The 13,137-nt window shown below is 48.2% G+C and overlaps 1 protein-coding gene across 1 annotated transcript in view; it reads left to right on the top strand.

Annotated features, from left to right (window-relative positions):
* Window positions 1-13,137, top strand: part of LOC126195212 (protein dachsous) — a 317,104-nt gene that overhangs the window by 254,762 nt on the left and 49,205 nt on the right. Inside the window, exons 19-20 of the mRNA XM_049933731.1 lie at window positions 5,711-6,025; window positions 11,088-11,373. Of these exons, the coding sequence (XP_049789688.1) occupies window positions 5,711-6,025; window positions 11,088-11,373 (601 nt within the window). The remainder of the gene's footprint in view (window positions 1-5,710; window positions 6,026-11,087; window positions 11,374-13,137) is intronic.

The following is a 13,137-nucleotide window of genomic DNA, read 5'->3' as shown; positions in this document are numbered from 1 at the left end:
GACGTGATATGCGGTGGCCGTCAGTGCGGGAACAACTCGGCGTAGCGCCGTTCTCGTGCTGTTCCACTGCCTTCCCTCAACTTACCCGAGCTTCGTATCGGCCAACACTTCATCATTAGACCTGTCCATTCAGCTGTGTATCATTGTTTACGTACAAATAACACTGCCGGAAAAACGAACCCAAGATGGAACCGACCAGTACTGAGTACAAGCTTGAGAAGATGGGTACTACTCTTTCGAAATAAGGTACGCTAACTGTAAGAAAACGGAGACATACCGTCGACACTTGCACTGTTGTGCACTATTTTCAGTGCAATACACATACAAAGGTAGTTGGTCAAGGAACGAAAAGAAATGCAGCAACTTTAATGAGCTGCCAGACACCACGGGCCTTATATCGAGGTACTCAGAAGCTAACTTGAACAACGTCTGATAGTTCGTCGGTGCAATTTTGGTTCGCCCTGTAGAAGAAAACATCAAGCAGCACGTTACTCACTTGAATATTGCGTGTCTGTGGGGAAATCGTTTTATATCTCGTGTAAGAACTACAAAGCAGGACGGATCGAAACAGAACAGTGGCAGGATCTTGTTCTATTCAGACTCTGGTTTATCGTTCAACAATACACGGTGTCCCAGAAATGGTGCGACGAACTTTGAGTGTTTTTAGAGGGTATCCTTGAGGAACAATTCGAGGACAGGAACCCGTGTCCGTAAACGACATCTAGTGACCAGTGACACTACGGAATCTCGAAGTTATATGCGCCGGCGCTTGCCACTAGCCCACCGCTGTGGTAGCAAACGTGACTTTGCAGTTTAAAATGGCTCTGAGCACTATGGGACTTAACATCTGAGGTCATCAATCCCCTAGACTTAGAACTACTTAAGCCTAACTAACCTATGGACATCACACACATCCATGCCCGAGGCAGGATTCGAATCTGCGACCGTAGCAGCAGGGCAATTCCGGACTGAAGCGCCTTGAACCGCTCGGCCACAACGGCCGCTTGACTTTGCAGATGATGGACCGTAGGCGCAACGTCTTTCAATGTTGTTTGCTGTTGAGTGGTGGCGACTGATTGCCGCAATCGAAGGTGAAGAAGATGGAGCTAACAGCTGCGTCGAAAAGCCCCGTGTCCTATGAATACTATGCTCGGTTGCGCCAGGGAATGACGGCTTCGGACATACGTTTCCACCCACAGTTTATTTTTCTCCTGGAACCCCCTAAAATCTACAGTGTTTTTCGATGTACCGGAGAAAAATAAACAGCAGAAAAAACCCATCTCCGAAACCATAGTAACAGAGTGAATCACTCACAGGCAGCAGCCGCCTCCATCTTCTCCGCTGGCGATCGTGGCAAACAACATTGCGAGGCGTTCTGTCTACGGTTCGTCAGCGTACAAAGTAGCGTCTGCTCCCGAAGGGTAGCTTAGTGGCAGCCGCTGGGGCATGTGGCTCCGACGTTCAATAGCGTCGTTGGATGACGTTTCCGGGCACGGGTTCCTATCCTCGATTTATTCCTCATGTCACTCTCTACTGCCCATCTAAGTTTGTCGCACCATTTCTGGCACAAAAAAATGGTTCAAATGGCTCTGAGCACTATGGGACTTAACTTCTGAGGTCATCAGTCCCCTAGAACTTAAACCTAACTAACCTAAGTACATCACACACATCCATGCACGAGGCAGGATTCGAACCTGCGACCGTAGCGGTCGCGCGGTGCTAGACTGTAGCGCCTAGAACCGTTCGGCCATACCGGCCGGCGCTTTCTGGCACACCCTGCATTGCTGCTTGCATTGGTTGGGAACTCACGATTTCCATACGAATATGGAATTGAAGGGTTCGGGAGGGCTTACTCAACGCCGTGTAGGATCTCGTCAGTTCCACGCGACTAGCGCCCGAGAGGGCAAAAACGTTGTTCGCTCAGCCGTACAGGATCTTCCAGCCACATCACGTCCCTTGAGGCAGAAATGAGCCTGTTTGAGCAACCCAGGTATACACGTGGATAGTGGAACAGCACTGGGTGTTACCCTGGCAACCATTGTCGAAGCTTCCGTTAGCCCGGCAGCAGAGAGAGATGCGCAGACAGTGGTTCCCCCAACCACAGCGGTGGCACCACGTCATTTTTTCAGACGAGTCATATTCCAGCGTGCAGCGTCACGATCGACGTATACGTATACAGAGGATCCGAGGAGAACGAATGTTGCCAGATTCCACTCCTCATCAACGAAATCTCTATTTAAATACCAAATTATCACAGGTAGGAACCAATTCTGGAAACAGCTGACGGCGCGCGAACAGCACGTAATTCTCTTCTGGGAAACAGTTCCACGTCGCCGAGTCTGTGTGCATGAGAAAAGAGATTTCCTTGACCGGGCGGTTGCAGTCAAAGCGTGCAAAGACCGGCGTGCCGGAGTTGGTCGTCCAGGCTCGCTAAACACGATGCACGCCGCAATAACTGTACCACCGATGGATCTCCGGTTGCAGCTCCTCCTGCGTCCGCGTCCGGAGAGCGGAGAGTAAGGGGCGGTAACTGGTCGTGGGAGGCGGCGAGGCGGTGTGTCGCCGCGGACTGCCCGCCATAGCCGCGCCGCCTTTACTGCCTATAAGGCACCCGTAACGGACGTCCCGCTTCTCGCCTCAGTACGCTGACGCTAATGGCGCCCAGAGCTACGGCGCCACCGGTCTCGACGACTCCGTAAAGCGCGCCGCGGCGGTTCCAGCCGAGTGCAGTCCCGGACCTTTTCTGCATAAACCTACTCCCCCCCCCCCCCCCCCCCTCCGTCCCAGAAACCAGCAATGAGCGAGGAAAGATATGGGAGGATAGGAAATGAGATGCTAATGCAAGCCCCTAGCAAACGGTTTTCCATGAGAGGAGAACGTAAGGTCAGGTCACGTTCTACGATCAATACCAACTTGCAGGACGTGCCTCAGATCAATTACGCAGTGCTCCCGATGCTATCTCGAGAACTTATCGGCTATGAAGGGAACGCGGAGCTGACCGCTAGAGTTTTGTAATCGGTATCTGAGACGCATGACGTCACCGCTGTGTTATAATATTGAAACAGTAATGAACACTGTCAAGGACTTTCCACGACTCAACTGTGTAAAATGATATGTTTGCTAATTACGTCTTTCTTATTACCGTCTGAACCAGATAGGTTATGATATGAGAGTAGAAATTTTCTCGGCAAATTACACTGAGGAAAACTTCTCAGATTATCAGCCGAGTGGCAGCGTCGTCTTGTATCAACGCTACATCGAGTTTTCTGTTCGTCGTATTCAGGCGAATAGGGGTAGGAAACCGACAGAAACGTTCATTCGAAATGCCACTGCCACTCGACTGACATTACGCGACGTGTTCAGCTGATAACAGAATTTCCTAGTACTCGTCATCATGAAAGGTTTAGGGTCACTGGCTTCGATAGCGATGCACCTGCCACTGTTTCGAAACTTCTGATGTAAGTGCTCTCCGGAGGCTGCAGGACACGAACTTTCATAATCGCGAACTTGCTTCGAATTATCGTTGAAGACGACAGGTGCAGCGGATTTCAAATATGTATGGCAGATCATCAGCTGACACGTTCTTTAGCAAGGGCCGAAGCATTCCCTTTTAGTAATGTCTGAGGAATCTTCTGCTGTTCTCCTAGTCTTTTCCTACTTCATACTGCTGTTATAAAGAGTATTTCAAGAAGTCATACATTACCGAAAATCCTTATTCGGCTGCCGGCCGCGGTGGTCTAGCGGTTCTACGCGCTACAGTCCGGAACCGCGCGACTGCTACGGCCGCAGGTTCGAATCCTGCCTCGGGCATGGATGTGTGTGATGTCCTTAGGTTGGTTAGGTTTAAGTAGTTCTAAGTTCTAGGGGACTGATGACCACAGATGTTAAGTCCCATAGTGCTCAGAACCATTTGAACCTTATTCGGCTTCAGGTGCAGATGTTTAAAAGTCGCGCTTCGTATGCGTTCCATAAGATAACACCCAGACTTTTCCTCTGTCACTAATGCGTCACTGCCATCGTATCGCTTCAATTGTGCGCTGTCACTTACCGCTCTAATAATTCTTGATGTTGACATTTGTCCTATTCCGAATGGTTTTAGAGATAGTACACATGGAATGTACATTGTTACTTATTTTCTGTATTATTCGTTACATTGTCAGACTAAAACATGTACAACAGTTAGCAAACATACCAACACGCGTTTCAGAAAGTATCAATTGGAAAAAAACATATTTTGAAGACGTACACCTCTGAGCAGTATCGTAGACGTCACGTTGTAGCTGTTGTACAACAATGTGTTGCTATTGCTGCATTGGTTGTCGAACTGAACGTTCAGAAGAAAAATGGCAACTAGGAGAATAGCTGTTCCACGCAGTGTACTCAAAACTCCGTTGAACGCTCTGCGACCAGGACGTAGTGTCGCAAAGCGCCGACGGTATTCTTCGACAGCAACAGGAGCACTACCATAGCAGGAGCCGTAAAGATACACCATATCTGCAAATTATTCATTAGTGTAGATGTGTGGCACTTTAGCCATCGCGTGTACAAAGACAGTTAAGCGACGCTTCTCTCTCATAAAGTGGCGATCCCTCGGACTATTTCGGTCTCAACACACCAAAACCAAGTGCGCGTTCAGCGGGTTAGTACAATGGCAGAAAGAGAATCCTAGTAACGACGTAGGTCGGGCCAGACGAAAACGTCAAAGAAGTTCGGTGGGAAAGAGAGATACATACACGCCACTACCCCAAAAATAAATAGGAATGGGGCATGCGTCTGTACGAAATTTTTTTGTTCAAATAAGCGTTCCTATCACGCAGGGTGACTGAGATGCCACTACCTGAGGGTTTTATGCAACCCACAACGCCTTCAAATACCGCAAGCAAGATATTCATAATCTCCTACTTTACATGCAAACTATTAGTCCTACAGAAAAACGGACAGGGCCTTTTTATAATAAATATAATGTAGTTAGATTTTGTGTGGGGATACGTTTTCGCTAGAGGCCATAGTTCTCAATTTTTCGAGAAAAACGTATAAAAGTGACCTTCAAAAGCGTTTTTATTGAGTAACTCGAAATGTGCGACCTCTAGCGAAAACATATCCCGGTACAAAATTCAACTACATTAAATTTCCTACAAAAAGGTCCCGTTCATTTTTCTGTAGGACTAGCGAGCGAAAGAATATTAAAAAAAAAAAAAAACTCGTGCGTGGTGTTTAAAGGTTGCATACAACCTGTAGGTAGGGGCAATTGAATCATCTTGTGTACCTCAATATTGCTCTTTCCTCCTGGGGCATCCTGTAGAATACTTATCTACAGTTAAATAATAAAAAGTGAAACAATAGCTAGTATAGTGTGCAACCTCAGCCACACAGCATAAGGCAACTTGCAGTGTACGCATGCAAGATAGATAGTAATATAGTTGTAATTACTACATTTAGTAATTTTGTCTGTTTGTTTGGAGGTATATGTCTTTAGGCTTTGTGCACACTGACGGCGCATCACTGTAAATGCAGCAGCTCACAGGAAAAATAGAGGAGGGTTGTAACATTTTGTTTTGGCTGCCGAAGCGTTATGCTACGGTACTGTTGCTCTTCGAGTTCGAGGTGTACCAGGACTACAGACGTGTACTTATATATCAGTTACATAGGTTTACTTTGTAGTTCACGTAGTTGTGATGGTGGTGTGACTCGAGTCTGGCGGCGTCGGCAGGTGTCGGTGGTGCGCGCGGACGGCCGGCGGCACAACATCGCGTTCAGCCTGGCGGCCGGCAACGAGGACGGCGCCTTCTCGGTGGACGCGGGGTCGGGCGTGGTGCTGGTGCGCGACCCGGCGGGGCTGGACTTCGAGGCGCGGTCGCCGGCCGAGCGGCGGCTGGTGGTGGCGGCGCGCTCCGAGGCGCACGCCGCCTACTGCCCGCTGGTCGTGGCGCTGCGGGACGCCAACGACAACGAGCCGCGCTTCACGCAGCCGCAGTACTGGGCCGCCGTCTGGGAGGGCAACTCCAAGGGCACCTTCGTCCTCCAGGTCAGCACGAGCCTTTCACAATTCTTACCACTTCCACTCACTCCTGACGATACGTGTACGTCAAAAAGACGAAATGTGCAGGGCACCACAGGCACCTAGCCGGCCAGTGTGGCCGACCCGCTCTAGGCGCTTCAGTCTGCAACCGCGCGACCGCTACGGTCGCAGGTTCGGATCCTGCCTCGGGCATGGATGTGTGTGATGTCCTTAGCTTAGTTAGGTTTAAGTAGTTCTAAGTTCTAGGGGACTGATGACCTCGGAAGTTAAGTGTCATAGTGCTCAGAGCCATTTGAACAGGCACCTAAATAACAGTGGACAACAGATGCACAGTGGAAGACAAGAAAGGGAATGCAACAGCTAAACGCGATTTCACTTAATGAAGGCAATCACTAGTCAACAGGCCATTAATCGGGCTTACAGAGAAATAAAAAAGTCAAGTCATTCATCTTGACTGCTCTTCTATATGTCTCTCAGAGCTACACACTTTTGAAATCAAACATAAGCCGTTTAGAAACGATGGAATTGTAGCTTCGGAGAAGACTAACATCGGCCAGACGTAGGAAAAAAAGAAGAAAAAAAAACATTGAGGATGTTCTGAAACATGTCAGTCAACGGTGAAAACCCGTACAAACTATCGAAAAAAAGTAGAAAAAGCTTTGTTTTCACATATTGAGGCACAAAATGATTTTACAGATATGTTGCAAGGAAAAATATTGGGAAAGAATACCAAAATAGAAAATAGTCGAAGATGCGCTGGAAGTAACACAGTGCATCATCATCGAGAAATGATGAAAATAGCACAAAGTAGGCGACAATGCTTGCAGCAACAAGGCATAGCCTTCAGAAGAACAAGAAGAAAGGATGATGATGATGATGATGATTATGATCATGAGCTATGTGTCGAGAATACAAAACGCGTACTCAAAGTAGCAAAAAATAAAGCACTTCTCAAATTTGTTATCATGGACTATAGATTCATGTATTAAAAATTATTTTCTAAAGGTATTCGCCTGGAGTGTACGGAAGCTACACGTGAACAGCAAATAACTGAGACAAAAACAGAATACAAGAGTTATCAATGTGCTCTTACGTGAGAAAGCTGAAGTTTACAATAACATATCAAGTAAGTGATGATGGTCGAAGTAGAGAGGATATAAAATGTAGACTGGCAATGGCAAGGAAAGCGTTTCTGAAGAAGAGAAATTTGTTAACATCGAGTATTGGTTTAAGTATCAGGAAGTCGTTTCTGAAAGTATTTGTATGGAATGTAGCCACGTATGGAAGTGAAACATGGACCATAAATACACTCCTGGAAATGGAAAAAAGAACACATTGACACCGGTGTGTCAGACCCACCATACTTGCTCCGGACACTGCGAGAGGGCTGTACAAGCAATGATCACACGCACGGCACAGCGGACACACCAGGAACCGCGGTGTTGGCCGTCGAATGGCGCTAGCTGCGCAGCATTTGTGCACCGCCGCCGTCAGTGTCAGCCAGTTTGCCGTGGCATACGGAGCTCCATCGCAGTCTTTAACACTGGTAGCATGCCGCAACAGCATGGACGTGAACCGTATGTGCAGTTGACGGACTTTGAGCGAGGGCGTATAGTGGGCATGCGGGAGGCCGGGTGGACGTACCGCCGAATTGCTCAACACGTGGGGCGTGAGGTCTCCACAGTACATCGATGTTGTCGCCAGTGGTCGGCGGAAGGTGCACGTGCCCGTCGACCTGGGACCGGACCGCAGCGACGCACGGATGCACGCCAAGACTGTAGGATCCTACGCGGTGCCGTAGGGGACAGCACCGCCACTTCCCAGCAAATTAGGGACACTGTTGCTCCTGGGGTATCGGCGAGGACCATTCGCAACCGTCTCCATGAAGCTGGGCTACGGTCCCGCACACCGTTAGGCCGTCTTCCGCTCACGCCCCAACCTCGTGCAGCCCGCCTCCAGTGGTGTCGCGACAGGTGTGAATGGAGGGACGAATGGAGACGTGTCGTCTTCAGTGATGAGAGTCGCTTCTGCCTTGGTGCCAATGATGGTCGTATGTATGTTTGGCGCCGTGCAGGTGAGCGCCACAATCAGGACTGCATACGACCGAGGCACACAGGGCCAACACCCGGCATCATGGTGTGGGGAGCGATCTCCTACACTGGCCGTACACCACTGGTGATCGTCGAGGGGACACTGAATAGTGCACGGTACGTCCAAACCGTCATCGAACCCATCGTTCTACCATTCCTAGACCGGCAAGGGAACTTGCTGTTCCAACAGGACAATGCACGTCCGCATGTATCCTGTGCCACCCAACGTGCTCTAGAAGGTGTAAGTCAACTACCCTGGCCAGCAAGATCTCCGGATCTGTCCCCCATTGAGCATGTTTGGGACTGGATGAAGCGTCGTCTCACGCGGTCTGCATGTCCAGCACGAACGCTGGTCCAACTGAGGCGCCAGGTGGAAATGGCATGGCAAGCCATTCCACAGGACTACATCCAGCATCTCTACGATCGTCTCCATGGGAGAATAGCAGCCTGCATTGCTGCGAAAGGTGGATATACACTGTACTAGTGCCGACATTGTGCATGCTCTGTTGCCTGTGTCTATGTGCCTGTGGTTCTGTCAGTGTGATCATGTGATGTATCTGACCCCAGGAATGTGTCAATAAAGTTTCCCCTTCCTGGGACAATGAATTCACGGTGTTCTTATTTCAATTTCCAGGAGTGTAGTTTGGACAAGAACTGAATAGAACTTTCGAAATGTGGTGCTACAGGAGAATGCTGAAGATTAGATGGGTAGATCACATAACTAAGGAGGAGGTATTGAACAGAATTGGGGAGAAGAGAAATTTGTGGCACAGCTTGACTAGAAGAAGGGCTCGGTCGGTAGGACGTGTTCTGAGGCATCAAGGGATCACAAATTTAGTACTGGAGGGCAGCGTGGAGGGTAAAAATCGTAGACGGAGACCAAGAGATGAATACACTAAGCAGATTCAGGTTGCAGTAGGTACTGGCAGATGAAGAGGCTTGTACAGGATAGAGTAGCATGGAGAGCTGCATCAAGCCAGTCTCAGGACTGAAGACCACAACAACAACAACAACAACAACAACATCAAGTAAGTGATGAAGAAGCACATAATCGAATTGGGGAGAAAAGAAATTTGTGGTACAACATGACTGAAGGATGTGATAATTCGAAAGGACGCGTGATACTCAGCAGCGAATAGTCAGTTTCCTAACGGAGGTAAGAGTGGTGACTCAGAACTGTACAGGCAGACCAACGCTTGTCTTCGTTAAGCAGTTTGAAATGGATGTGGATTGCAGTACCTATGCTGGCTTCATGAGGCTTGCTCGAGATGCGTCGAGAGCTGCAACAGATCATTCTTCGGACTGCAAACAATAACAGCTGCAGCAGCAGCAGCCCATACGTCACAGGCTGTATAGGTCGAACAACATTGGTGACGGGCGGTGTCATAGTAAACCAGAGAACACAGACTACGGAAATAATTTGGCATATCATGTGGTTCCTAAGTTTCGTCACTGACTGACCCAAATACTCTAGACCTCTACGTTCAAAGGAGTAATGACAAATCACTAATTGTAAACAGATATAAAAGGTTAGTCCGAAACAGATTTTAAACTTTATTTTTGTTTTGTTCCACTAGGCTTGCATATTTTTTTTTAATTTTTTTTTTTAGGTGGCGAGTGTGTGGCAACAACTTGTAATGGCGGAAAATATGTTCAGTGAATGTGTCTAAAATGAATATAGTAATGGAATGCCCTTGGTGGAATATAAGTAATGGGACGAGTAAAGGGAAGAACTCACCAAATGGTCGAGGCGCTGAGTCGGCCATAGGCACATAAACAAGACAGAGAACGTCGCTAGCCTTCCGATACACCCTTCTTCCTTCCAGCCGTCAGCCACCCATCTCCAGTACCGTTCCCCGTCTCCTTTCTCCCCTCGTGCCCTTCACTTGACACAACCTGCGTTCCCCACCTGAACTGCAGCACGATGTAGTCACTCAGGACGATATAGCCCTGTAGATCTAGTGATCAAAAGTCAGTATAAATTTGAAAACTTAATAAACCACGGAATAATGTAGATAGAGGGGTAAAAATTGACACACGTGCTTGGAGTGACATGGGGTTTTATTAGAGCCCAAAAAGAACAAAGTTCACAAAATGTCCGACAGAAGGCGCGTGAAAGATCTCTTGCGCGCGTCGTTTGGTGGTGATCGTGTGCTCAGCCGCCACTATCGTCATGCTTGGCCTCCCAGGTCCCCAGACCTCATTCCGTGCGATTATTGGCTTTGGGGTTACCTGAAGTCGCAAGTGTATCGTGATCGACCGACATCCCTAGGGATGCTGAAAGACAGCATCCGACGCCAATGCCTCACCATAACTCCGGACATGCTTTACAGTGCTGTTCACAACATTATTCCTCGACTACAGCTATTGTTGAGGAATGATGGTGGACATATTGAGCATTTCCTGTAAAGAACATCATCTTTGCTTTGTCTTACTTTGTTATGCTAATTATTGCTATTCTGATCAGATGAAGCGCCATCTGTCGGACATTTTTTGAACGTTTGTATTTTTTTGGTTCTAATAAAACCCAATGTCATTCCAAGCCTGTGTGTCAATTTGTACCTCTCTATCTACATTATTCTGTGATTTATTCAGTTTTCAAATTCATACTGTCTTTTTGATCACCCGGTATGTGTGTGAATGAATAAGGATTCATCAGAAAGATAGCAACGTTTCTGTTTTGTTCGTGTACTTGTACACGAGTCAGCGCCACACTTGTTTGGTTAGTTCTTACCTTTGCCTCTTCCGTCACAGATAACAAGTAGTGTGATACTCCTAGCGACTGATTTGGAGATTGGAAGGAGTTTGTTGGTGATCAGTTCTGGTCCAGTTATAATTGTCACTGACCTTTTAACTGACTCGATGTGACAGGTGATGAAGATTGTAGCAGCCTATGTAACCGCTGGCCCCGGAGCGGCCCGCGGTAAGCGTAGGCCTCAGGTGGCGAGCAGAGGCTGACGCCCACTTCTGACCGGCAGGTCTCGGCGACGGACGCCGACAGCGGCGCCAACGGGCAGCTGCAGTACCACATCGCCGACGGCAACCACGACAACGCGTTCGTCATCGAGCCGGCCTTCTCGGGCGTCGTCAAGACGAACATCGTGCTGGACCGCGAGATCCGCGACGCCTACCGGCTGACGGTGATCGCGACGGACGGCGGCTCGCCGCAGCTCACCGGCACGGCCACCATCCGCGTCGCCGTCGTCGACGTCAACGACAACCAGCCCACCTTCCCGCCGCACAGCGTCATCACCGTCAGCGAAGGTGAGCCGCGCGCCGGCCTCTGTCGCGGCGCCAGCTTGCGTGTGCACTGGCCCGGGACTCGAACCAGCCCAAAATGCAAGGTTCATTAGGAAAACAAGCCCCTAGCCTCTGGCTAAAACCATTTGCTCGCGATGTCCTTTCTTCGAGAGCCCTAGTCGAGCAATAAAGGCACGAGAGCTTCTGTAACATTAGGAAAGCTACAGAGAGGATCTGGGGCATTTAAAGCTGTGAAGGTAGGTCGGAAGTAGCGCTCGGGTGTCTCCTTCGCTTAGACCATCGCCAGAGAATGACAGAGGAAAGAGTCCCAGTCGCCATACAGTTCTAATCTGTAAGGAAGTTCTAAAACAGCATACCCTCCGCTGCACAGAGGAATCTTTCAAGTATTGATTTATGCGATTGACACATTTATATAATACTGTAATACAAAGAACAGCGTCGAATAAATAACATAAAATCGTACGTAATGCTTACGTAATATCAAACGTAGTATGTGAGAACAGTGGAGACTTGTTAGCAGTTCGAGCACACTTGGCCACTTGAATAGACATCGATAGAAGCGAAAGTAGCGTCGGGAGCCATTAGGGAGGTACTCGTAGGACACTCCTCTCCTTCCTAATAGGCGTTTAGGAGAAATGATATTACGGAAACGAGCACGTAACTTTGTTAATACTCGAAACGTTTCTATCAGCCGAGATATTGAAGCGAGAACGGGTTTTTCTTTAGGTTAGGTTAGGTTAGTGTTGTTTTAACGTCTCGTCGACAACGAGGTCATTAGAGACGGAGCGCAAGCTCGGGTTAGGGAAGGAAATCGGCCGTGCCCTTTCAAAGGAACCATCCCGGCATTTGCCTGAAACGATTTAGGGAAATCACGGAACGGGTTTTTCTCGAACGCCATACTTTTTACGTTTTGTAAAGGTGGGCCACCATAGTTCGTAAATATTAAAAAACTCCTTAGTTCACCGCTAAGAGTTACCAATAAATATTTCTGTAATACAAACAGTTTCAGTCCTCAGACCGCCATTAGGTGTTAATACCTGATGATAGTCTCAGGGCTGAAACTGTAGTCATTAGCGGCTGTTGACAGTGAACTAGATTTTCAAATAATTACACTTTTTAACGGTATTTCAAAACTGTTGAAATTACTAGTACAGTGACATAATGTTGTTACTGTTGGCGCTGGAACTGTTGCAAAATAATCTGAGAGATAGGACGAAATTTAGAGTCGAGATGCCCGGAATCCGTTCTTCCTCTGCGAACACCTTCGCTCTTCTTGCTGCATGCAGCTACGGAGTCTCGCGTGAGAGGCCTGTTTAGCCTCACGAGTTGAAACGCATTTAAATGTCACCTAAGTGAAACGATAGTTTACATGCACTAGTTTAAATGGGACTGCATTTGAGGTGCCCTCAGTCTACACCAGATCGAGTGTAGCCTTCGGCGTAAGCGATATTGTGACATCTTCCTCAAGGCTTCGTTATCTACCTTCCTCTACAAGATCATCGCTCGCCGTTTGGTGGGTTATCGGACCCTTCCTCTGTGTCAATTTCAACTAACACCCGAATTCCCCTGTTTCATTTACAGTTTTACTGTAATTTTTAACGAACACTGTGCGAATCTGCTTCGCCACTTCCGGGCCCCTTTATTGCCCCGTTTCCAGTACATCTTCCGAGGTAGAGAACCTTGAAGTGGCGCAACGACAGCGCGAAAAACAAAAACAAAAAACACCGTTACATGTGGGTGACAATAACGAGGCGTGAAAAAGGCGTA

Source organism: Schistocerca nitens, chromosome 7 (assembly GCF_023898315.1).
Source record: "Schistocerca nitens isolate TAMUIC-IGC-003100 chromosome 7, iqSchNite1.1, whole genome shotgun sequence".
Classification (NCBI taxonomy): domain Eukaryota; kingdom Metazoa; phylum Arthropoda; class Insecta; order Orthoptera; family Acrididae; genus Schistocerca; species Schistocerca nitens.
This window is presented reverse-complemented; position numbering and strand designations above follow the sequence as displayed.